Consider the following 27,461-nt stretch of genomic DNA (forward strand, 5'->3'; position numbering starts at 1 on the left):
ATGATATGTTTTTAGACATGAGACTGCTGCTTAGAAATACCTAAATTCGGAAACTGCTTACTACGTCAGCTCTGTTACTTTTTTTTATTATGTGATCCAATAATTAGGTTCTTTATTACCCCCATGAAATAGTTGATTTACTCAGGGATAATTATTTAAACCCCAGGTTAGGAACCCAGGAACTAGAACAAATAATGTTTTGATAGATGGTTATAGATAAGATGCTATGCAGATAGACTATGTCTTGAATTATCATATTAAATGATATTGTTATCCAAGGAAAGAACGAACCGAAGCTTTTATCTAACAACACCTAGTATATTATAATAAAAATGAACTATTTATTCCTACGATATCCACGGATCTTCAATTTATCATACATGTAAAAAAGTTTGAACTGGTAAAGTTATGAGGAAATATATTTTCCTTTAGGGCCCATATTTCAAATTGCGGTGCCGCGTGAGTAGCTTTGAAAAATATTCCGTGTGTATATAATTCTTGCTGTATAATGCAAAATTATCTGACTGTATTAGGAAATTAGAAACAAAAAGTAGTTTTATATATTCATCTATTTTGTATTATGTAGTAATTATAGTTTCTTTTATTTCAAAATTCGAAATGTTCTGATTAAGTATATTTTGTGATCTCGACCGCCCGTGACTATCCATATTCCAAAAGGATTACGGACGCACTACCGGTTTTAAAGGAACGGAATAGGGTTAGGGAATCACTGATGGGTAATAACATACCAGCACTACCTTCCTTCTGGGTAACACATAACAGAAGTAAACATCATATTATTATAAATTGAATTTGTATTTAAATGTCCGATTCAAGTAAATCTTTTGTATAATAATTGGCCATGTATAATTATTATAATTATTGTATTAACGTAACTACGGTGTTACGGCATGTCTCTATGCGATTTTTTTTTGTTGCAGCTTTATACAAATCATAATAATTATGTCTTATCAGGACTCGGTTTAAAAATATATTTTCAATTTTTTCTCATAAAAATAAGAGGGCACAATGTTTCTCAACTTGAGTATTTTCAAAGGAAATGAATTTTGAGACTTGTGAATCATTCCTATGAACAAAACGCAATGATAAACTTTATATTTAGTCATTGACAAAACGTAACAATAATGTCATAGTTTGGCATTGACAAATGACAGCTCCCAAACTGAAACTTCGATTACTGTGTTTATTTCATGTTTTAATTCGGTTATTATAAAAATAATGTATTAAAAGTTTTAATATAAAATACTGAATATGTCGGAAATAAAAGTTTGTAGGATATGCCTCAGTATGAATATAAAAATGTACAGATGTAACGAATTTGAGCTAAAATATTGTTACGAACAAATACTTCTAACTAAAGTATGTATTTGGTGTAAAAAAATGTTTCTATTCTACGTATAGGTTCTTAATAATGCTAAAACAAGTAAATATAATCATTTAAAAGAAAATTATATTCTATTTAAGGCGACGAATACACTAAATATTTAAAATTTTACTGATATTTTACTACAAGTCTCTTTTAAATATTGTAACAATATCTTATTTCAGATAACAACGCAAGACCGATTACCTAAATATTTTTGCTATGAATGTGCTGCAATGTTGTACAAATTCCACAAGTTTAAAGAAAAATGTCTTACTGGGCAGAAAGTCCTTAGAGATATAATAAAAAATAAAGATGTAAGTAATAATAGATACATTTTATTTTATTAACCAACTTGAAAAAAGGAATTTCTCAATTCTAAATATTTTTTGTTTATGTTTTTTATTTGACAAACGTAAAATATGTGTTCTGCTCCATTATTGTAGGCATGGACAGAATATATTATTCTTTAGATGATGGCCTGTTTTTTTGGATGTTATTGAAGCAAACTATAGGATAAAAATATATAGCACTAAAAATGAAATTAAAGTTTAGTTTATATTGAATATTAACTACAAAACATATTTATTTTTATGCATGTGTTTTGAGACATTTTTATACTATATTTTTAGATTTTTTTTTTAAATTTACTTATTGTTTTTTGTCGCTGATCACATCGCATTAGTAATGGCAATAGTATCTATACTAATATAAAGCTTATAAGTTGAGATGAGAAACTACTCAACTGTTTTTTTTTTCCTGAAGTATAAATATTTATCTCAGAAAAAAATCATGTTGCAGTTGCAGACTATGATAATTTTATATAAAACTACATTATCAACAATTTCAATGTTATTTTCAGTGCTCTTCTATAAATTATGACAATGTCAAGTATTGATATAGTCTGTTCAGAAAGAGAACCGTCGTGGCCGAACAGTGAACTAATTTTACGATTTTTATATAGCAACCCTTCCACGCCATGTGGTAAATGTTAAACTTATTTCTCATGTCGTGTTGCTTTGTTATAAACGATCTTGCATGTTGCTTTAAGGGATTTTTGTTTAGGAACATACCGAAACTAAACAAAAAAAGTATTTAAGCATAGTAACAACTTCAAATCCCACAACAGTTCTTTCTGAACGGACTATAGAGTAGAGTTCACATGGTGCCATCTAATGGCAAAGCTTTTGTCATGCCATTCCCTATGCAAAAGATCAATGGCAAGCTCGGACTGAATCAGAAAAATGTCATTGATTCTCATTTATTCTAAAATTTACTTAGTTGTACATTGCACATTGTTTTATATAAATTGTTTAAAATATTTTATATTACTAAATATTACTGGACATTGGCAAAATCAATCATAAAGTGTGCAAGGTATACACTAAACAATAAAAAAAAAAAAATTAAGTTTAGACAAATATGTTAACTTCTACTTATTTTAACCTTTACTATATTTCAGCTGACTTATGAAAACATAAAAAATATTGATAGAGAAACACAAAATTTGCAATCATCACTGGGTATCATGGTAACTAACAATAAAATTAAAACATGCATCATTAAAGATCATCATTGCATACTTAAACATAGAAAATCAATGCTTGATATTGAAATGGCTAATAAAGACTTAAATTCAGATACTGATTCTTTTAAAAATGATTATTATAGTTATGAATCAGACAATGATACTGCAAAGAAAGAAGATAAACAAATAGATATAGTTGATCAAAAGATCAATACAGAAATTAAAAGCAATGAACAAGATATCCAAAATGATATCAAAATTGATGAAAAGATATTCGCAGAACCCAAAGAATTAAACAAAATAGATGAAGAAAATATACCCTTAATTAAGTTATATGACTTTAAAGAAAGCAAAGTTAGTAAAAAGAACACACAAAAAGATAAAAAAAGAAAAATCAGGAAAAAAAGGAAAAGCGTAAAACATTTAAATGAAGAATCAAATCCGAATAAATTTAAAATTCAGAATAAAAGAGAGAAGTTTCTCGATTCTAATAACTGGGAGAAATTTACTTTAACTGAGGAAGAAGCAGAGAAAGAATTTAAGGCGCGTTCAGTGGATCCTAAGTACTTAAAGATGGCGTACAAGTGCGTGCTATGTTTCAAAGGGTTTTCGAAAGAGGAAATGTTAAATAGACATATGAAGTTGAGACATAATAAGGTAAAATAGTTTTAGCAGAGAAACTTTTATTTACCCCTTGAAAAGATACAAATATTTTTTCCTAAAAACTAAAGAAAGACAAGTTTTTTTTTAAACTAATTACAAACATAAAAATAGAATATGGTCTTCATGGTATTATTATTCCAAAATAAAAAACACTTTTATACAACTAAAAAAAATCCATAATTTTCACATTACGTTGAAAAAAATATGTTTCAGTAATATTGATTCCAAATTTATTTCAGTCTGCCGGGGAGATATCGTGTCGGTACTGTGGGATGCGTTTCAAATGGGTCTGCTTCCTGCGCAGGCATATGAGACAACACTACACCAAGTATAAATGCCTGCGGTGCGATCTTGTGTGCTCTAGAGAGTGAGTTTTATTAATAAGATGGTAGAGCATATAAGTACAGGGCCGTTTTGAAATTGCGTTACTAAATAAAGGTGGTAGGTCTCTCATATGTGAGAGTCCGCATGAGTAGGTACTACCACAATGTCTATTTCTGCGGCCCAGCAGCAGTGTTTAGTCACTGTTGTGTTCCGGTTTGAAGAACATTGTAGCCAGTGTAACTACTGGACATAATAAGTCTTAGCATCTCATGTCTCAGAATGGCGAGCGCAGTGGAATACAAAACAATACTTAGTAATTCAAGGTGTTGGATGTTTCTACTGTTTATGGGCGGTCGTATAGCTTACCATCAGGCGAATGGCAAGCTGGTCTCGTCATTCAAAACAATAAAAATATATATATAAAAATACAAAATTCCCGACTTCTTTCAGAACTACAGCTCTTTTTCACGAAGAGTATCACAACGGAGTCATAAGAAAATGCGAGCATTGCGGCGAGGAATTCAAGTAAGTAAATAAGTTGGAACTTAGAAACTTTATTAATATATATCTTGAAAAATTACAACAGAACAAAGCATAAACAAAAAATACAGCCGAATTGAGAACCTCCTTTTTTTGAAATCGGTTAAAAATATTTCCAAAAAAAATTAAAGTTGTAAAATCAATTATACATTAGTTTGGACCTGATTGTATATAGTTGCTATTGTAAGTTTTAAGCTGGGGAGCGAACTCAACTATACAACTTCTAACTGGGTTCGACAACTAACTGTCTACTATACAATAACGATTTAAAGAAGAGATGGGGCAGTCAAGGTCGCGAATCATCACACTATACCAGGGGCCTCACACTTACATAAGAGCCCTCGCACAGTCCCTTAGCTAATAATAATAAATAATATCAGCCCTGCATTATATACCGTCCCACTGTTGGGCACGGGCCTCCTCTACTGAGAGGGATTAGGCCTTAGTCCACCACGCTGGCCTAGTGCGGATTGGTAGACCTCACACGACCTCGAAATTTATGATAGAGAACTCCTCAGGTATGCAAGAGTCCTCACGATGTTTTCCTTCATTGTTAAAGCAAGCGATAATTCACAAATACACACATAATTTTAGAAAAATTCCATATGTGTCCTTGGGTTTTGAACCTGCGGACATTCGTCTCGGCAGTCCGTTCCACAACCAACTAGGCTATCGTCGTTTTCTCAAACCCTTAGCTACAAACACTTATTTACATCTCCAACATCTTACCTACATTGTTGACGTCATCCTGTTCCAGACACAGCTCGACGTACTACACGCACCTGCGCACGCACCGGAGCGAGTTCGTGTGCGCGCTGTGCGGCGCGTCGTTCGTGAGCGCGGCGGGGCTGCATCGGCACAAGCTGTTGAAACATTTCGAACGGGACCCTGTGAGTATATGCGTCTCTTTCTTACACACTGATTTCGTGCATAATCCCATTGTGTGTAACATATGTAGTGTGACAAACGGGCGGCATCTGAATGTTAGCCGGCAAATATGACAGCTACATGACATTTGTGTGTGACGGGAATATAACCTTATATACTACATAATAAGGTGCGTAATGTCATATAGCTGTCATGTTTGCCGGCAAACATTCAGATGCTTCAAGGGTACGGTGGGTAGTAGTAAGTAAATTTAAAATAAATCAGTCTGAGGTTGACCAACGCCTTTATTGACGCTTCATGTAGTTTCTTGTTTGTGTGGCGATCACCCATTTAAATTAGGTGCCTAAGCCTAAGCAGCGCACACATTGGCTCAGCGTAGACTCGAGAGTTAGGTGCGAACCACGCGTGGCATATGACGTTTTACATATTACGACGTTTTGACTTGATGAAATTGAACCTTCTTGTCTGTGACTGAGATTCGACCTGTAAACATTATATGGAAGACAAGACTTTTATTACACTTGAAGTTGATGAGAACATGGAAACTCCATAAGCTCCACATTTGCTAATGCATTGTGTTGACTGGCAGGAGATAATCATCTGGACCACTCCACTCACCATCAGGTGCAGCGTGTCCATTATGCTGATGATAAGTGGAATGGGGTCCAATAAAATGTTGACTGACGAGAGATGATTACTCCTCAGCAGTCGACACAGTTATGCCGGCCTTTTGGAACCGGATATACACAGGCCGATCCCGGAACGCGACACACATGGGCCACTATGGCGGATTTTAACTCGTTGTGTACGGTGGTCGCTATCCGGGCGGATATAATATATCCTACCACCAGCTTATTTAAAATTTTAATTTACAGGAACCGGTTAAAGAAAGCGATCAGATAAACACGTATTGTGGACGCTGTGATGTGAAGTTCGAAACTGGCAAGGCGTATCAAGAGCATTTGATACATTCTGCGAGACATACGGACGGAGTCGAGTGAGTATAGTATACAGGGTGTGTAAAACTGCCTCATCTACAGGACGTTCTTTTTTGAATATTGTAATATTATATAGAAAATTTTATTTTGTAGCTACTATTTTTAAGTCTTGTAATTTTAATGTTTGGTAGATGGCGTTTTTTATGCGTTTAGTTCGATCTCCTTGCATATATGTATGTTATTAAAAGTTTAATAGTAATATAATATTATTTTTGTAAAATCCTAAATTACCAAATGAATATGGCGAAAATTGATCTTCTGTAAATGATAATAAGGTATTTTTTCAAGGGACCTGGCCGGAGAATTGCCCGCACCGTCAAATCCAAAGCGAAGGAAGAAATTTTTCAAAAGAAATTATCGTAAACCGACGACTTGTAATAAAGTAAGTACGATCAGATAGTGTTGCAAGTTTTTCTCGTCTTAAATAACAAAAAAACTAATTGTTAAAAACTGAAAATATTTTTATGTGTACGTATTTTACACATACTTTCAATTAAATCAATATTAACGAGTTTGCAAATAACGTTAAAAAAAAACAAATAAGACAAAAAATTATATATTACACCTAATGGCCTACCTAATTATACGAAGTCCAGGAAGTGTTGACTATGAGTTGGTTACCCTCGACAGTCGACACAATTATGCCGGCTTGTTTGAAACTGAATATATACATCCCTGGTTCACTATAAATTCAGTAAAAATGACATTTTATTGTTGGTAAAACTAAAAAATAAAAAACATTAATAAAGATCATGGCCCCCCCTATATTTAACTTTCAGGATTATTGGAAATTTGCACTGAGAAAGACATAGAATCTTGTGATATATATAATTCAATTTGTACATTAAAATATATAACATAGACCTTTCTAATAGTGAGCCAGCGACATACTGATCCTAGACTGCAACACACTTAAGGTCAAGCCACGAAATAGCTGCCCTTAAGGTTTTATGTTAGCGATGAGTGAGCGAGACAGATATACGGGGGAAGAGGAAGGATGCCTGACACGGAGCAGTGCGGATAGCCTCGCACTCCCTACGCCCGAGCCGCTTAGCCTATTTTCATGGCTTTCCACTATAATAATTTTATCAAATACCTACATTGATGTTGGGTTATGACTATATTTTAATAAAATTGAGTAAGATTTCTTGAATATATATTTATTAGTTGTTACGTTAAACGAACTGTTCAATACATATTTTGACACACGGAAGACAACAACGCTACTCGGCGGATATCAAACGAAACAATATATGTTTACGAAGACACCTTTAAATAGACTATTTATATAAAATACGTTTACAAAGACATTATCCAACCTTCAAATTTATCTTTATTCAATAATTGAAATAAAACAATTTTCCGGATATTTTCGCGGTTTTTTATGATTTTCTTTTCAAAAGACCAACACCTCAGTCCGCGTCGTGAGCACAAAGTCTCCCAAGCCTTCGAAACGTGGAGAGAAAATCATATAAAAACCGCGAAAATATCCGGAAAATAGTTTTATTTAAATGTCTAACATTCGCGTAAATTTAAAAAATACCTACATTGTTCCAGTGCGGCGAACACTTCCCGACACAGAAGGACTTCATAAAGCACCATCTAGCGGCGCATCCCCGAGTTCCCATCATTCTACCCAACGAGCGGCATATTTGTGAAATTTGCGGGATATCTCTTGCGGTGAGATTTCATTACAACCAACAAACCGTAGAAGATAATAAAATAAGTAACTTTATTGAAAAAATAGTCTACTGACGACGATTACTCCTTGGCAGTCGACACAATTATGCCGGCCTGTTGGAACCGGATATACACAGGCTGGTTCCGGAACGCGATTGGCACGAGCCACTATGGCGGGTTTAATATCTTGTGTACTGTGGTCGCTGTCCGAACGGATAGAAATATCCTACCACCGGCCACTAATTTATTAACTACTAGCGACCCGCCCCGGCTTCGCACGGGTGCAATGCTGATACTAAATACACTACAGAAAATCTGTGAACATTGTACATAAAAACATAGCTGCCCGCTCTGGCTTCGCACGGGTATAACATAACAAAATAACAGTATTTCTCCACTATTTAATGGATGTAATTATACATATAAACCTTCCTCTTGAATCACTCTATCTATTAAAAAAAAACACATCAAAATCCGTTGCGTAGTTTTAAAGATTTAAGCATACAAAGGGACATAGGGACAGAGAAAGCGACTTTGTTTTATACTATTTAGTGATAAGGGAACTACAAAAATTAAAGGGGGCTTTCTTGAAAACGAAATATAATGGCATTGTACAAAAAAACATTTGGTACATGAGAGCGAGAACGTGTGTCGCGTGTGACGGCGTGATGCAGACTGAGAGCCCCACACACCAGTGGTGAGGTGAAATTTTCTGAAAGAGAACCCGACACAACATATACGTACTATATGCATAAATACCGTCTGCAAATCGTTCTGATGTCAATCAGATTCTAGCCGACAGGAATAGAGTTATATGGACCCTTCGCCATTACCACACACACGCACAACCGTCGCACGCGCCGGTCGGATACACACTTTTTTTTTTTTTTTATTCAAAAGGAACAGAAAACAGTTACACATTAAATAAGTAAAGGGTAAAATAACCTTTGCCTTCTCCTTAAGGAGTAAATCAAACAAAAAAAAAAGGGTAAAATGACACATGTACTGCATTAATAAACATGTAACCAACACTGTTCACAGTTTAAAAACGCTTTGGGCAAAAGCACGAGGCTGTACCCAGACAGCGCTATGTTTATACTTTTTCTTTTTTGTTATAATGATACGCTGTGTTTTCAGCCGGTGAGTGTGGCGTCCCATCTGAACACGCACACGCGGCAGAAGAAATTCACCTGCTCCGTGTGCGGCCTGCAGGTCTACTCCAAGGGCAGCCTCACACGGCATCAGTTGGTGAGTGTCACACAAAGTCATTGTTATTATTATCACACATTACATTAGTACATTAGTAGTAGTATTATTGGTTCCGTAAGGCCAAACAATTGAAAAAATATCTTGGATAAATATCTCACAGATGTATTTTCTTGGATAGATAACTAAAATGGTTTATAGTCTTACTATAGCCGGTGTTCTGGTTATCTTCAGATCTTTTTACGGACATGTTGAAGTTTCTCCGCTGCACCTGATGGTAATTGGAGTGGGGTCTAATAGAGTCTCGACTGACAAGAGATGATTAGCTCGCGACAGTTGACACAATTATGCTGGCCTGTTGGAACCGGATATACACAGGCTGATCCCAGAACGCGACACACTTACGTGGACCACTATGGCGAGTTTTAACACCTTGTGTAACGCTAATGCTATCCAGAAGGATATAAAATATATCCTACCACCAGAATATTATTTTGAAACTTGTAAAATATTCCACAAAAAGTTTGTCTTCATAAAATGTCATTTTATTTTCAGACCCACAGCGATGAAAAACCTTACCCGTGTAGTCTATGCGAGAAGAGATTCAAACAGAAATGCAGCATGCAACTCCACTTCCGAACCTTTCATCTGAAGGAACCGTATCCGAAAAGGTAAAGCCGTTAAGCATGAAAGCAATGTTAAGATGAGTAAGAAAACTACACAAGTTGGCTTCCATGAATGATTCTTACCATATAATCAATGACGGCAAGCTGACTTGTACAAATTTAGAGCTAGCAGGAGCTGCGGCGATTCGCAAGTTTAGAATTATTGGAATATTGCCGCTTCTATAAACGCAATATATCACTGCGAGAACTTGCTAGTGATAGTGAAAACATAGTTTTTACAAAGGGCCGGGTATATAGCAGATTTCAGTGTAAACATTTAAAAATATAATAGTTCATTAGACCAATGTTAATATAATAGAAATTAGTTTTATGTTTTTTTTTTATATTACAGTTAATAATTATTTGTTTACAGAAATAGAAGAAAAAAGTTGCATCCTGAAGAAATTCCTTTGTCCGAGTATCGAATTGGGCTCGAATCAGATGACAATATTACGACTGATAGATGGCGTTAATAAGTAGCTATTTTTGTTGTAAATAATAAAAAATAATAAATATTTTATTTTGTATTATTATATCCCCTAATAAATCCTATGCAGCTACGGACTATAATATATATTACAAATTTAATGTCCTAATACAATAAAATTATAACTTCGATCCAGTTACGCTTTTTAAAATTAGCTTTATAATGCGCATACCCCGGTAAACAATATGGAAATTTTTGTACAATGTTGCTATATCTATCTCTATATAAAAGTAAAACCAAAACGAAATTAAATCAAAAGGGCTGTATGATTTAGTATTCCTTTACTCACAACTAGGAACATGTACAAAAAAACTAACTTGACATTGACATTTACGTGATGTTCTTATTCCTAGCACATTGCGTACAATATTTATAGCAATTACAATAGGTATCTCTATCCAATACTATAGAAAAGAGAGGGATACGTAAATATTCCAAGGGACCCAATACAAACATAGCAATAAAATGTATACAAAATTACAAGACAACACCTCTCGAATGATTATTGACTGAATTATTATACAATTTTACTAAAATAAGCCAAGTTTTACCTCCAAGTATTATATATTTAACGTAGAATAAGTATGCTAAGATGTCCGATCTGAAAATATGTCGAATATGTTTGCGAACGGGCGGCAAAATGTACAAATACGATAAATATCAACTGAAGAATTATTACGAGCAAGTTATGTCTATGAAAGTGAGTTATTTTGTTGAAATTAATTGTTATAAGCTATAGTGTGGTACAGACCGCGAATTTCTTTGATATATTAGTGGCTTTTTATGTTAGAATGTCATGAATAAGTATGAAAGCTTGACGCGTTTACTTTATATTAAATTGTTCACAGCATCACTGTAAACGGCTATGTTTGTCGTTTCTTTTTTTATCTTTGTAACTCAGCCAAATGGACTTTATGTAATTAATATTGGTATAACTATGCACGTTCATTTTGATATTGTGTTAATAAAACCACATACTGGTTTTCATCTCTGATAAAATTGTGCCAAAAAAATCCATGAATATCAAATATTTTCACTAAAAATTTAGGTTTACATTTTTTTATTCATTTGAATTTGTATTCTAATCAGAATATGGTGAGTGTGAGTATTTTGGACTGAAAGTGTGACATTAGCACTGCGACAAATTGTCTTATAGTAGTAATAGTGGCATTAGAGTGTGAAAAATTAAAAATAATTTTATTATTTATTTTATTTGGAACTTTACTTATATGGTTCAGGTAACTTATTGGAAAATGATGTTTTTATGAAGATTAGTATGTGGTTCCATTTTAAAATGCAATATCAAAATTACCCTGTATAATGTATTAAAAATTTCTAGCAGAGTACAGTCAAATATAGCTCAAATTAAATCCTGAAGTAATTTGTCTGAAATTGAAAATCTCTTGAATATTGCTAATATTACTTGAATAATAAATATTTTTTATTATCAAACTATAATTTATCCTATAGTATAAATGGGAAGTCCATCATTTTAGAAACAAATTAATCCTCACCAAACCATGTCTTTATGGTCTATTTTCAATTGTCAGATAAAATTTATCCACAAATTAATGTCAATTTTATTCCTACAACTGTCATTTTTAATTCATCTCTATTGTACTTTATTTGACAAATAAATTTTATCTTGAATGAAAAATCATCCCTAATCAAATTAATCATGTCCAACTATAGTCTCCAGTATAAGTATAGAAAACAAATACAATATTTCTCAACTAACTTAAGAACCTTCTTACTATCTACATTACTAACCATGGGTGCCACCAAGATTACGTTTAGGGAGGTGCATCTGCATAAATAGGTACTACATACTATCATTAAATTATTTCGACGCTTGAATAACAATCATATCTAAGCAACAAATATACTGATAATGATTATATAAATATTTTTAATTGCCATTTTTTTTTCTGCATCATCTGATCTAATTTTTGTAGCTCTACGACAATTTTTATATCACTAGACTATATCTTCATAAAATAAAATGTTGAATTCTTATGAACTTTCATTTTAAAGTCAAGACTTAAAAGCACTCTACTGAAAAATTTATTCATTGTCGTTTAGATATAATTGCCTTTCAAGCGTTGATTTATTTTTCTTTTAAATAAAAATCGCGTGGTTATTTGCATATGTTAAACCATAATAAAACCTCTGTGGTTGATAGTTCCCATTGTCATTCAGTTATATTTATTGTAATACTAGTTGACTCGATAGACATTGTCCCATCTTAACTATGAATTTGCAGCGCGCATTCTGTCAATTGCTGACAGTTATTTCAAACAATTGACAGTTATATAAAATTAATATTTTCGTTATGTTTTCTTAAATTTTCTAATGTTCCGCGCAATTTTTCGATTTTTTTCTTTCATAAGAACCTTCTGACAATAACAAACACAACAACAACAAAAAATAGTGAAATCGGTCCAGCCGTTGACGCGCGATGGCGTGACCAAGGGAAATAGGGATTCTTTTTTATATATATAGATGTTCAGGACAGGGGGTAACATGTGCAACGCCTTGTCACCTCAGGTGTCCATATTATTAACTATACTAAACCTTTACAGTTAAGCGAAAAGGATAGTCTTCCAAAAAGGTTTTGTTACGAATGTGCCACACTACTTCACAAGTTCCATAAGTTCAAGGAGAAATGCTTCACCGGTCAGAAGATGCTAAACGAAATACTTTGGAAAGGGGCGGTAAGAATTTCTTTATTTAGAATGAAGCCTGATGTAACCAACATCATTGTCCATAGACTTAATTAATACCAGAGACACAGCTAAGGTGTTATCTATCGGTATTATTTTACTAGGTGTTGCTCATTTTATCAGATTAACTATATTTATTTATTTATTTAAGGACCTTCAACGAAGGATGCACAGCATATAATAAATGCAATGTCGTAGCATTTTATTAAATATAATGTAGATAATTTTTTTTTTGTTCGTAATTAAAACATACCCTGGAGACATGATATATTTTATGTAATAAACCATTCTCAAAACACTATTTATCTAAACCTCATTGACATGGAGAATTTATCTTACGCACGTGCGATTTTTGAAAGAACAAAAAAGTTGCCAAATCCAGACATGCGCAATGTCGAGGGAAATACCGCCGGCGGTGACAGGCAATACTCGCTTTAACTAAACTATAATCGTATACAAGACTTTGGTCTGATATTAAAAATAAAATCTCAAGTGTGTACAAACAGTATGACCAATAGCAATAATTGCGTACGATTATTTTTAACAATTGGGTATTTGACATAGTAAAGAAATAAATAAATTTGGTATTGAACATTATATAATTTAAGGTGTTAATTAAGAATATTTGACTTAAATTACAAATAAAAATTATTTAATATTTTATTTTCCTAAATAAAAATAAGAGTTTTTGAATCTGTGCATAATTTACAAGAAACGTCTCAAGCGAGCAAGACTAGAGAACGTGACGTCACGATGTATTATATGTAATGTCTTGTCTATTGGTCTTGTAATTCCGAAAAAGATTTTGGCGCGTTTCGCAGGTTTCATTAATATTTATTTGATTATTTCGTGTCCAAAGTGCACTTCACCGAAAAACAAACATGGAAATTGGTTTTATTCAAGCGGCCAGTGCAAATTTGCCAAAAATTGTGTCTTTTATGATCGCAAATTTCTTTGCCTCAAACTCGGACTTTTGTTCTGCAGAATTGAGGAACGTGAAAACTTCATTGTAAGTACAAAACTATCCTTTTCTGATATTTTGTTCAATTCACAATAGATTACAGTTTGATTTATGTACTTAGCCTTATTTTGTTTTGCTATAATATAACCTTTGTGTCATGCATATGATAGGTACATGTTTACTTTGTAGACTATAAATACAAATAATACATTTATTACGTTACCAATAAAATCATAACTTATAAGAATCTTACTCTGGTTAGGTACCTGTTATTTGTGTAAAATCTTTTCAAAGAAAAGTTTCTCGTATTGTGGCTATCTGTGATGCTTTATTTCTATTTTTACAGATCATCAAGACAGTTGTATGGTGATGATGCTAATTCATATGCTAACTCAAATCCTAAAACATCAAGCTGATTACAAAGTGCCCGACATTCTTCAGTTCTCGATGCATTATTAGAGCATCAAGCATAAGAAAGGAAGTGACTGTGAAACGTTTTTAGCCAAAATTAATGGTGTTTTTACACAAGAAAATATAAATTTTGTGGAAAGTCTGACTCGAGCACAACACGAAATTCAAGCATGGCATGAGTTAAGGTATTATTTATTTATAGGTATTTGATTGCATTTTAAATGTGATGTTGCCTTTTAAATGTGATTTGATACTGTAAGTATTGAACTAATAAGATATTTAAAATCAATGTTCTAGAGCAAAATTCCCAACTTGGGGTCTGTGGACATATCTAGAGTCGGCTGATTTCAATGTTAAAGCTATATGAAGTTTCAGGTTGTGCTTAAGAGAAGCATTTTATTGTGATTTAAGGAGGTCTGTGGTGATCATCTTTGCTCATTTAGTGGTCCACAGCTAAGAAAGGTTGGAAAATGCTGTCTTAGATTAATATATATTGGAATTATATGTTTCCATGTGAGATGCAATCTCAAAATGTAAATTAGTCTTGTAGCTTTACTAGTCTTTGATGTTTGTGTTTACATTCATATGTGTTGGGCACCCATTCTACAGGGCATCCTAGTGGGGATATAAATGTATATGTGGCCACCAGGCAGTCACTAGTTTAACATTTAAAATAAAATGAATTTTCTTTTCAGGAATAAAAGCATCAAAAGCATTTGATGTTTCACGATGCAAAATAACTGTTGGATCCTTGGTTGCCTTAATAATGGGAGCTAAAGTACCAGATACTCCAACCATGAAAAGAGGAAAATCATTGGAAGAAGTAGTAAGAAAGGAGTTGGAAAAAAAATATGACAAGATTGCAGAATGTGGTTTTATTATTAGCCAAAAATTCCCAATGGTAGCTGCATCGCCAGATGGTATTTTAAAGGGTGACACAGTTATTGAAATTAAATGTCCAACAAGCCAAAAAAGTTTTATATACTATATATGTAACAACACAATCACAGAAAAGTTTGCAGTCTAAGTTCTTTTGCAAATGTATGTGAGTAATTTAACAAAAGGTTTATTTTGTGTGGCAGATTGGGAATTTGAAAAAAATAATAAAGTCCATGTAATACCAATAGAGTATGATGAGATCAAAGTAAATGATATTTTATCTAAAGTTGTAAAGTTTTGGAAGAATAATGTTTACAATCTATTGTAAAAACTTATTTTTATAACTTAATATAGGAAAATAAAACATTATATTCTAAATTTTGTTTTTATTCGTCAAATGTTTTTAATTAAGGAGCCTAGTAAATTAATTAAGGCACATGCAATAACAATGCAATCGTCCAAAAACTTAATTAAATTTGTATTGACAACTGAATGCGGTTTTAACATTAATAATAATAATATTTTTTATTGTAAATAACCGAATTTGTTTACAATTTCAATGGTTACAAATTACAAACTTATTATAAAAAACATTGAGAACTCCCTTAGACGTCGGATGACTCTTTCAATGTGTATCAGTAAACTTGCTATCTCCTTAGTTTTTGGAGCTTCAACTTTGGTTTAATTAGACTTAACTGATACACTTGGCGGTCCCACTAAACTGCATCCCTTTTGTAATAACAGTTGCTCAATATGCTTGAATCCTCTATCAGCTAGTATAATCGCACCAGGTTCCCAATGATCTAAAAAGTTGCAATTTTCAACCAAACATACATCGCTAATCCTGCCACCATCACCAGGAGAAATGTAGTTAATTATACCATCAGGTGTGCTACTTATAAGGTATTTTATTGTATTGGCCTTTTTATAATCTTGAATAATAAACGAATCTCACGTATTGTTTACATTAAGGCGATACCTCAAGGTCCATTTTCATACATTTTGTTTCACCTTTAATCTGGGTAAAGAAAAACGTAAAAATAATTAATAATCATGGATATTTCGGCCTTTAAAATTTCGTCATATTAAATTTTAAAGGCCGAAATATCCATGATTATTAATTATTTTTACGTTTTTCTTTCAACTGCGAGAACTAATCACTAACTAGACGTGAATTTAAATTCTTTACTTGCCAATACTTGTTTAGTTACCCAGATTAAAGGTGAAACAAAATGTATGAAAATGGACCTTGAGGTATCGCCTTAAGACTATTACATCATGACGTCACGCCCTTTATTTGTCACGTGACTTAGCGTTTCAGCGGGAAACACAAAATGTAATTATTAAAACTGTCTTTTAGCTATTAAAATGGCTCTAAATATTAAAAAAACAATTGTCAAGCATATCTTTAGTGACTCTAGAACATTTTAAAGTACTTTACGAAAATTTGTCAAATACCCAATTGCCTATGCCTTTAAGAACCAATTTACTTTGCAGATAACTTACGAATCTCTTAAAACAATAGACAGACAAAGTCACAGTCTGACGTCTCTAGACGTAATAACCATAAGCAAAAGAGTGAAAACGCACATCTACAAACACAAACAAAAGCCTAGAGTTAAAATACAACAAATAGAATTACCACCTATAGAGAATGTAGAGATAGATTTACAAAGCGAATGTTCGTTTAGAGACGATTACGATGATAAAGAAACTATTGAAACCAAGGTAGCTAATATAGAAAACGTATTTACTGATGATGTGAAGGTACCTGATGATAAATTGTCATCCGATGATGAGACATTACTAATAAATCTAGGTAAGAAAGACGATGACAAAAAGGTAATAGAAACCAAAATAGATTATGATGGAATGTCATCGGATGATGAAAAAGCTCTCATAGATTTAAGGAAAGAGAATGTTGATAAGAAGTCTAATAATAACATCCTTTTAAATAAGAAAAAGGTCAAAAAGAAAGAGAAGAAAAAGAAAAACAGAGAGAGTGAAGAAAACACAAATAAATTCCGTTTGGAGTCACGGAAAGGGAAATTTCTGGATTCGAATAACTGGTTGAAGATATATTTGAATGAAGAGGAGGCTGAGAGGGAGTTTAAGGCGCGCGGTGAGGACCGCAAGTACCTCAAGGCTCCGTACAAGTGTACGGATTGTTTTAAAGGATTCTCGCAGCAGGATATGCTGGATAGGCACATCAAGTTGAGGCATGTAGAGGTGAGGCTAGTGATTTTCAAAATTCTTCAATTTGAACTAGCTACATAGCGTACATTCTAATAAAAAAAAAGATTTTTATGTAAGTACAGACAGTATAATATGTTGTTCAAAATCATGCCATGTTGTAGCCAGCGTAACTACTGGACATAATAAGACATCATCTTATGTCCCAGGATGGCGAGCGCAGCGGAATACCAAGCAATACTTTATAACTCAAGGTGTTGGATGGTGTTTCTACTGTTTATGGGCGGTCGTATCGCTTACCAGAGGAACGGCAAGCTCGTCTCGTCATTCAAAATATAAAAAAAAAATTGCAAAAATCTATCTGAAGCGCAATTTACACAAAAAATATAGTAATATTATTTCTCCTTTGGAATGCTAGAGCTATGTCGTCCACTTTTATTTAGCGCTCAAGTAATGTGCGATTACCACCAAACATTATTTTTATTGGAGTATTTGTTAATTTCAGACTCTAGGTCCAATCGAGTGCCGTTTCTGCCGCATGAGGTTCAAATGGAAGTGCTATTTGACGAGACACATGCCGCGACACTACACGATATACAAGTGCCTGCGGTGCAACCTTGTTTGTAGGATGGAGTGAGTATTATTTTTAATATAAACTCAGGCTTGTAATATTGAAGGTTTTTTTTCTGTTTTTTCCAAATGAGTCAAAAAGGGTACTAGAATAGGCTAGGTTCCACTATTTGAAACGCCCTGCCTCGCTTCAAAAGTTTCCTTCCTATCAAAAGGTATAAACACTGAGCTGTGTGCCTCGGGCCGCAGCAAATGTCCCCCGTGCATGGGCGTGCATTCGATGTGGAGACCAAGCGCACCTAAATTGCCCTTGGGAGAGGGGGGGGGGCATCATACCGTATCAGTGATACAAGACCTTTGGGAGTCCACTTAGCCCATACCTACATTAAAGTTAAGCGGGAGCCTAATAGTTCGTCACTGTGACCGACGTTGCGTCTAAGTTCGTCCAACCATATTGATATTCTAGAAGCGAGACTGTTACAATGCTATACATTTTTTATTTACAATCATATCCACTCCATATCCCTTTATGATTCTGAAGAGTTAAATTGTTTCAGAACTTCAGCAGTTTTCCACGAAGACTATCACAACGGCGTCATACGGAAATGCAAGCACTGTGGCGAGGAATTTAAGTGAGTAGGTTTCTTAATGTAGTAAACGGCTTCAAGATAGTTAAAGTTATACTATTCCGTGGTATTACCAGTCCTGGATTTGTAAATAGGCGGTATAGGCCGCGGCCTACGGGCGGCAGATTTTAGAGCACGCTCACTCGATATAATTAATCATTCGTTTATTTAACTTTAGTGCCTTTCATAATACAAATGGAAAAATATTAAGTATTTTAGAAAATTCTACATGGGGCGGCGGAAATAAAGTGGCCTACGCTCATAAAAAATATAAATCCGGCACTGGGTATTGCACTGTGGCCCAATCTTTGATGTACTGAATAAAGGTCCTTATCTGCAAGGATACTGTAAGAGTGTTATCCAAAACATTGATCGCCTTATTTCTGTGGTCTTGTCCTTTGGAAACATGTTGAAATGTAATTTATTTAATTTAGTTATTTTATAATACTACTTTCCGTATAGACACCTGTCGACGTACTACACGCACCTGCGCACGCACCGCAGCGCGCACGTGTGCCGCGCGTGCGGCGTGTCGTTCGTCAGCGCCGCCGGCCTGCATCTGCACCGACTCGTCAAGCATGTGGGCGCGGCGGAACAGGTCAGTGGGTACGCTCAACGCACCTGACTTGTTGATTGAGTGTGTAGGTGCGCTCAACGCACCTGACTTTTTGATTGAGTGTGTGGGTGCGCTCATCGCACCTGACTTGTTGATTGATTGTGTGGGTGCGCTCAACGCACCTGACTTTTTGATTGAGTGTGTGGGTGCGCTCATCGCACCTGACTTGTTGATTGATTGTGTGGGTGCGCTCAACGCACCTGACTTTTTGATTGAGTGTGTGGGTGCGCTCATCGGACCTGACTTGTTGATTGATTGTGTGGGTGCGCTCAACGCACCTGACTTTTTGATTGAGTGTGTGGGTGCGCTCATCGCACCTGACTTGTTGATTGATTGTGTGGGTGCGCTCAACGCACCTGACTTTTTGATTGAGTGTGTGGGTGCGCTCATCGCACCTGACTTGTTGATTGATTGTGTGGGTGCGCTCAACGCACCTGACTTTTTGATTGAGTGTGTGGGTGCGCTCATCGCACCTGACTTGTTGAGATGATTGAGTGTATGGGTGCGCTCAGTTCACCTGACTTGTTGATTGTGGGATATGAACCGACCCTACAATTTTAGGCGAAGAGCACAAACTTCCCTCTTAGACACTATATTTCCCCACAGACACAAGATGGCGCTAAAACTGATGCTCCAAGCGACACGTACTGCGAGCGATGCAACATAAAGTTCGAGACGCGACACGCTTATGAGGAACATCTGTTCCACTCCGCCATGCACTCTAAAGGCGTCGAGTAAGTAAAACTATATAGCTGCGTTTACATTAGCAAACAAGAAAACTTGCAGAAGTCATCTTCCACAAGCGTGTAAACACTTATGGCAAGCAAAGGGGGCCTTAAGGAAGGCGAACCGAGCTATTACAAAGGTTCTCGCGCGGAACTTTTTAACCGATTTCAAAAAAGAAAAGGTTATGAATTCGACCTTTTTTTTACGGTCTTACCCACGAAACTGTTCAAACCAGGAAACTTTTTATGCTCCGCCTAAAGCCTCGCATAGTTTTTTTTTTTTACTTTTGTCTCGGGTTTCTCATCGTGTAGGACCGCCATTGATGGCGAGCTACCCTCAGCATAGGCTAACGGCCGATTCAAAAATAATATCCGAACGCTTAACTACGCAATAATGGTTATAATTAATCAATCAATATAGCCTCAACTGTAAGCATGTAAAACAAATTGAATTATAATTTGATCTTTTTGGCTTTACTGGCAGTGATTAATGCCGTATTTTTTTTTTATTGTGGGCTTTTTTATTGTTTTTTTTTTATGTCAAGTCATTGCCTATCCTCAATAGACCAGTCTGGAATAAGGCCTTAACCCTCTCAGTAGTAAAGGAGGCCCATGCCCAGCAGTGAGCAGTATATATTATAGATCTGGTAGTTATAGTATACTATTGATATAACCCATGGATATTTTTAAGCGTATTTGATAGATATATTATTCAGGGACCTAGCTGAAGACACTCCTGCGCCGGCGTGTCCCAAAGTGAGGAAGAAAGGCATGAGGACTCCGCGGAAACCGACCACCTGTAGCTACGTGAGTATTTTATATCATATTAACTTTTGCTCGGGGCTTTGCTCGCGTGAATTAGTTTCCTGGGATAGAAAGCCTATAACCTTCCCAGGGTCTTAAACTATCTCCATACCAAATTTCATAAAAATCCGTTCAGTAGATTTTGAGAAAATCAATAAAATACAGATAGGCAGAAAAGGGGACTTTGTTTTAATATGTATAGATTACATTATTCCTCAAAAAGTTTTTGTCAAAAACACTGTTTTTAATTTGACAATGATACGAACTAAAATATCTATATATGTTTGGATAGAAATCTTAAAAACGAACATATTGAAATAAATCATCTCTCGTTCCCTATCTCATCACGGGAAGGAACGCACAGGAAAAAAGTGAGCGCCCTAGTTGCACCTCTGCTTATCCCTTCGGGGATAGAGGAGTGATCAGCGTGACACATAATAATCTATACTTATAATAAATCTGTAGAGAGGTCAATTCTGTACATGAAATATATTTCCAAAATAACTATCAGGGAGTGATTAGGGATCGATACTGATGCCAAAAATGCAATTAGTAAAATTTTTGTCTGTCTGTCTGTCTGTCTGTCTGTCTGTCTGTCTGTCTGTATAACCGTTATAGAAACAAAAACTACTCGACGGATTTTAACGAAACTTGGTACAATTATTTGTCATACTCCTGTGCTGGTTATAGTATACTTTTCATCACGCTACAATTAATAGGAGCAGAGCAGTGAAGGGAAATGTTGGGAAAACGGGAGAAGTTACTCCATTTTTTAAGCTTCCGTCGCGTGTGCAACCTTAATGGTTAAAGCTACACAGAAATCATGTATGACGGAAATGTTCTCCTTAAAATTATGTAAAAAATATCCCACGACAGCATATGTCTATCTTTTATGGTTGACTCACAATAACACGTGTAACTCCCGATAGCTTAGCAGTTCGAAGCATTCTCATTATATTTGTCTACTCTTACGATTATAACACTCTCAGTCATCCCTAATTATAAAAGTTAACATTATTAAATATTCCATAAAAAAAAATCATAGAAATCGGTATAGAAACACCAAAGTTATACATGAAATACGCTAATAATAAGCCATCATGCGTGAATACTGAATCATGCTATAAGGATTATTTTTATATATATATAAGGTCGTGAACGCACAGGCAGGCGGCTTGCTTGGCACCTAGAGGCTAGCGAATCACCGAGCGAGTAGCTTCGTAAAACGAACATTCTCGAACGTTCGCGACCGGCTCCATTTTTGAAGTCCGAAATCCACGCGGGGGAAGCTGCGAGCGGAAGCTAGTTATTAATAAAGTATATTTTCTTACTCTTTAAAAGGTATCTTAATACAAGATTCAATCCAAGTTTTTTTTTTCTAAGAATGTTTTTCCCAGTTCAGGAATCGAGTCATAGATCTCATAATACACAATCCTAAAGTAAATAGGTCATATAACAAATATTAATTTAGTGGTCTCCTATAATTGAAGAAGCACGTCACATTGTTAATTGTAAAAATGCTACGCCATTGTTTTATTATATTTATCCTTTGTTGGAGGTCCTTAAATAAATAAATAGATAAATGACAAGTATCTCCCAATCACAATATACATTTACATCTGTTTCCCAGTGTGGTAAAATATTCCCAACACAGTCGGCGTGTATGAAGCACCACCACGCTGAACATCCCCGGACGCCGTTCTTCCCAAACGAGGAGAGGCATATCTGTGAGATCTGTGGAATGTCCTTGGCTGTAAGTGTTTCTATTTTAATAAAAACCTTTGCCACACTGTTTGAGTAATGGCAGCACTGGAAGATGTAACGCATACCAATGCACTACTTTGTGACTTTAGATTTGCAATTTACTAATGCTAATGTAATATATTTAAATTCTAAAATCCTTGTTTATGAAAATATATCGGTCATTTATCTCAATTATATTCCCTATGAAACAATTAATCTAATTATTGATCATGATTATGACTATAGCTATTGATTATGACTATAATTATTAGTCATGATTATGACTATAATTATTAGTCATGATTATGACTGTAATTATTAGTCATGATTATGACTATAAGTATTAGTCATGATTATGATTATTACTATCATTATTGATTATGATTCTGACCGTTCCTCAGGCAGTAAGCGTGGCGCATCATCTAAACACGCACACGCGCGAACGCCTCTTCACGTGCAACACGTGCGGCGTGCAGTTCAACTCCAAGAGCAGTATGAACCGACACCAATTGGTATGTTGCGATGCTACTGTAGCCTTTATTGTTATCTAATATAAAGCTTAGTTTAGATTAATCTGTTCTTACAACAATATATTACGCTATAACTACCAGTTGAGTTTACACTAGCGGCAATATTCCGATAGTTCTACAGACATGCAATGTGTTGCAAGTCCTGCAAACTTAAATAATTGCATAAGTCACATTGCCATGATTGTTTATTTGATAAAAATTGCTCGCGATATTAATTTTTGCAAGTTTTATTATAGTAATAAGTTATAGTATTTATAAACACCACGGGTCTTTGTTACTCTAATAGAGAAATAAAAATATATATCGACGGATGAAAGGCTAAGCGACAACGAAATTGACTTAAGCGACATTTTTTTGCGACACTAAGTTTCATACATATTTAATATCATAATTTTTATTATGTTTTTTATGCTTGACATGTTAGCCGGCTAACATTACAGCTACATGACAGTTATGTAATAAATAATAAGGTTATATTCCCGTGACGCGCGTAATGTCATGTAGCTGTCATGTTAGCCGGCTAACATTCCAATCATTCCGATGGCAAATGGGTTAACCTATTTAAAATTTTCGTTAAGAAATGTCGCTTAGGTCAATTACCTATTCAACCATCGATATGTATACTTGCAGACGCACACGGGAGAGAAGCCGTTCGCGTGTTCGCTATGTGACAAGCGGTTCACGCAGAGCAACAGCGTGAAGCTGCACTACAGGACCTTCCATCTCAAACAGCCTTATCCTAAACGGTACTGTGTAATATCATATGAAATAATAGTATATTTCATATTATCACGCAATTATCGCCGAGGGGGGAAAGCAGAAGCGCAACGAAGGCACCCACTTCTCGCCAAATGTGTTTCGTCCCATGATGTAATAGGGGACGAGCCTATCGCCATATCGGGGACTAATTCCAGACTCCGGGCTGATACTCAGCAGAAAAATTTCAATTTCAATTTGCCCGACCCGGGATTCGAACCCAGGACCTCAAAGCGCTGTCCGCGCATGCAGTACAACTACTAGGCAGTCTGTATATATTAATATTGGTGTAAATTTTCAATGTATTATTATTGCAAAATGCCACTTACAGCTACGTGTTTATCCAAACCACGTATGTGACAAATTTCATCCAAATCCGTCCAATAGACAATGGTTATTCATTCTACCCTTCCTTCGCAGTCTATTCCTTATACTTTCATGAAATCGTAAGACGAAGAATCCCGTAACATGTTTAATGCTTCAATATCAACAATCGTGATTGCTTGCTTTTTTAATTAATCAAAATTTAATTTGGAATGCAACAGTTTAAGTTATAAAAGGTATATTGAATACATAAGTTCTGAACGAATATTATTAGTACCGCCTTCTTACAGAAACAGAAGAAAAAAGACGGACGAGGTGACGCTGGCCGAGGACTTCAGGACGGAGGGCGAGTCGGAATCACTCACGCTCGATAGATGGCGCTAAATTAAATTTAAACTACGAACGCAGCTGTACAAAATAATTTATAACTACCTTAGTGATAAAGAAGTTCTCAAAGTTTATCGATATTAAATATACACCAATCAGAATACGTTTGACGTGCTTATAAAGTATTACTAATATTGATGGGAATATTCTGTTAAAGGTTGGGATCATTAAATGTAATCCTCCGATAATGTTTAAAAAAAAATGGATATAAGACCTTTTCTTATACAGGCTTGGTAAATCGTTAATTGTAATCCTCCGATAGTCAAAAAGTCTTGGAAAAAGGAACGTTTTTAATACAGGCAAAGTAAAGTGAGCCCATTGCATCTGATTAGTGCAGTAGGGTCCAAATAAAATGTTAACTGACAAAAAATATTTACCCCTTGCCAGTCAACTATGCCGGTCTATTTACAACAGGGGCCTTATTCTCTATCCCGCACGTTATTTTGACAGTGCGTAACAAGCACTTAACACAGCGCATCATGTTTAGGACTATAGAAATTTGGCTTACAGAATACCATTCCACGCACATTTCTCGAAGATAACATGACACGGCCGCGTTACGCGTTTACACTATCATACAGAATAAGGGCCCAGGATATACACAGGCTGGTCCTGGAACGCGACACACTTATGTGGGCCAGTATGGCGGGTTTTACTCCTTATGTACGGTGGTCACTATCCGGGTGGATACAAATACCCCACCACTAGCAAATGTGCACCGAATTTCCCTTTTCCAGTGTCCAGAGTATTATGTATACAAAAGGGGTAATTTGCTTAGAATGTGCAATAAAATACACGACACGACTCCGTGTCGTTTTATTGTGATTGGTTGAGAGACTAACACGTGACTGAGGCATCGATCTCTCGACCAATCACAAACGTCGAAATTAAACGACGTCGAGTTACAAGTCGCGTTTTTTTTGGGATATTTTAAGGTGGTTGATATCGGCATTTCATTAGTTTTGACGCTTTCTACAAAGACATTTTTTGAGAATATTTCGAGATCAAGATGGACTTAATAAAGATGCCGGAATGCTGGCCGCTTCCAACAAATCTAAAATACAGAATAAACCTATCGGCCGTTCTCAATAAACTATCACTATTTTATTAGTTAATCCGATCCCGAGAATAAACCAATAAATATTAATCCTTTGTAAGCACGTCATAAAAACGTTGTTCTGATTGGTCCATTTTCGCCATGATTTAAAACGGAGATAATTTATTAAAAACGGCGGTATTTTATGTCAAATGCAAGTAACCTGACAAGTGACATTAAATTTGACATCATCGTCATATGTTTCTGCGACGGAAACAACAAAAAAGAAACGGCTTCCACAATATACTTTCCCAATTAATTCGGTACCTCATAACAATAATCTAATATGTGGCCTAATAAACACGTGATGGTCAATATTAAACGAAACAAACCATCATGTTGTTGTTTATGCCGCATACTTGGGACAGGAATACACATGTTACTGATAAAAGTTATGCGTCTACGCATTTATTAAATCTGGCACATTGTGTAAAATTATTTGTGAAAATAAATTAACTTTAGATAGCAGATCTCGTAATCCATCCCGTCTGGAGAGATTTAATTTTCCTTATAGCGGCGTTAAGGTAAAACACCGTGGTAATAAAGGAATAGATGGTTGCGTTTCTCTATGGAAGGGGAAGATTTCCAGCCAGGCAGATGTTGCGCCCGACCTGTAGCGGCCCCTCCGATGGTTCTAATTCGGAGGTGGTATATATGCAGCGCGTCGCGTAAATTCTGCAACCGCAAGCCAGTATCGTCTATCGCCATCTAGTGTGATGCTATGCGATATTACAATTATATTGCATAGCATATTGTACCGCCACATCCTATTTCCGACATTATTGTAATAGTGATAAGTTACACATATCCTTGTTAGTAACATGTGCATTCCAAACCAACTTGAACTGTATTTGTTAAAACATTGTTTAAATTTTTTGAAATTTTTGCAAAGTGACGCTTATAACATTTGCGTGGATTAGTGATGTCTTGTGTACGTGTAGGTTGTAGTAAATACAATTTTCTATACACTGAGACTTTTATTTGAACCTTTACGAAATTGGGACTCTAATTCTGACTGCTATAGTGTTAGGCTTTCTCATTGCTGGACGCCCCAAGTGATTTTTTTCGCCGTCCTGAATGAAATATTTCTTTGGACTCCTTTCAAGTACACTTGTTATATAGGGACGGATTGGTATCCTCTCTCGATGATGAACATCCTCTAAAGCCTATGGCGTCCCTCTGAGGCATGTGACTACTTTCTAAAGTGTATAGTGCCCTCCTAAGCCATGTGATGCCCCTTAAACTGGAACCTAGAATCTGACGCCTAATAACTCCTCGGAACTAGGCACTAAGGTAGTATGATCGTAGTGTCTAATAAGAATATAATATCGAATGAACGCTAAGCAACAATTCTCATGACTGAATGCACGCCCGTGCCCGAAGGGACATTTGTCGCGGCCCTAGGCACACAGTTAAGTCTATGCACCTCATGGTTGTAAATACACATTGAGGCCTATAAGGACTCACGAGCAGTTCTTACCCTTTTCCCCTCCTCAGATCCTAAGAGGTTTTCTTGTCCTTCTTCCACACTCCCTTCCCAGCCGTACATTCTCAACTTTCCTCAAAGACCCTGCAGTCGTTAAGCCGGGGGATTTCAGTATCCCATTCTGCGAAGTCCGATACCAAAAAAAAAACATTGTAATGCATTTACATGCTAATGCTACAACATTGCATAACTATGGCGTAGATATGTAAAATAGTGTTATGCTCATATGCCTTTGAATATAAAAATGTGAAAGTCGAATCCGTGTTTG

The 27,461-nt window shown here is 35.4% G+C and overlaps 2 protein-coding genes across 3 annotated transcripts; both read left to right on the forward strand.

Annotated features, from left to right (window-relative positions):
* Positions 1-1,161: 1,161 nt before the first annotated feature.
* LOC115443193 (zinc finger protein 85) lies at positions 1,162-10,391 on the forward strand. Its single transcript, XM_030168505.2, has 12 exons — positions 1,162-1,380; positions 1,570-1,701; positions 2,847-3,569; positions 3,815-3,942; positions 4,350-4,424; positions 5,197-5,329; positions 6,203-6,324; positions 6,614-6,707; positions 7,883-8,005; positions 9,143-9,253; positions 9,767-9,882; positions 10,250-10,391. Exons 1-12 carry the CDS (start codon positions 1,273-1,275, stop codon positions 10,347-10,349), a joined length of 1,965 nt encoding a protein of 654 aa, XP_030024365.2. The 5' UTR covers positions 1,162-1,272; the 3' UTR covers positions 10,350-10,391.
* A 410-nt stretch (positions 10,392-10,801) lies between these two features.
* LOC115443205 (zinc finger protein 879) lies at positions 10,802-26,675 on the forward strand. 2 transcript variants are annotated; one of them, XM_030168525.2, is made up of 12 exons: positions 10,802-11,063; positions 12,946-13,077; positions 16,835-17,566; positions 18,036-18,163; positions 18,658-18,732; positions 19,189-19,324; positions 19,949-20,076; positions 20,784-20,874; positions 22,502-22,624; positions 23,016-23,126; positions 23,775-23,890; positions 24,521-26,675. In XM_030168525.2, exons 1-12 carry the CDS (start codon positions 10,956-10,958, stop codon positions 24,606-24,608), a joined length of 1,968 nt encoding a protein of 655 aa, XP_030024385.2. In that variant the 5' UTR covers positions 10,802-10,955; the 3' UTR covers positions 24,609-26,675. The 2 variants fall into 2 exon arrangements, with proteins under 2 accessions (XP_030024385.2, XP_030024384.2); XM_030168524.2 differs by having other exon boundaries at positions 10,805-11,063; positions 24,515-26,675.
* The last annotated feature ends 786 nt before the right edge of the window (positions 26,676-27,461 follow it).

This window comes from Manduca sexta, chromosome 4, assembly GCF_014839805.1.
Source record: "Manduca sexta isolate Smith_Timp_Sample1 chromosome 4, JHU_Msex_v1.0, whole genome shotgun sequence".
NCBI lineage: Eukaryota > Metazoa > Arthropoda > Insecta > Lepidoptera > Sphingidae > Manduca > Manduca sexta.

What these genes read in the sequence shown, in the direction of transcription:
- LOC115443193 (XM_030168505.2), top strand. Translation starts at nt 1,273, where the DNA reads ATGTCGGAAATAAAAGTTTGTAGGATATGCCTCAGTATGAATATAAAA. An exon ending in ATATAATAAAAAATAAAGAT is followed by an intron (nt 1,702 to 2,846) that starts GTAAGTAATAAT and finishes ACTATATTTCAG; the next exon opens with CTGACTTATGAAAACATAAA. An exon ending in CATTGCGGCGAGGAATTCAA is followed by an intron (nt 4,425 to 5,196) that starts GTAAGTAAATAA and finishes ATCCTGTTCCAG; the next exon opens with ACACAGCTCGACGTACTACA.
- LOC115443205 (XM_030168524.2), top strand. Translation starts at nt 10,956, where the DNA reads ATGTCCGATCTGAAAATATGTCGAATATGTTTGCGAACGGGCGGCAAA. An exon ending in AACCGACCACCTGTAGCTAC is followed by an intron (nt 20,875 to 22,501) that starts GTGAGTATTTTA and finishes TCTGTTTCCCAG; the next exon opens with TGTGGTAAAATATTCCCAAC. An exon ending in AAACAGCCTTATCCTAAACG is followed by an intron (nt 23,891 to 24,514) that starts GTACTGTGTAAT and finishes GCCTTCTTACAG; the next exon opens with AAACAGAAGAAAAAAGACGG.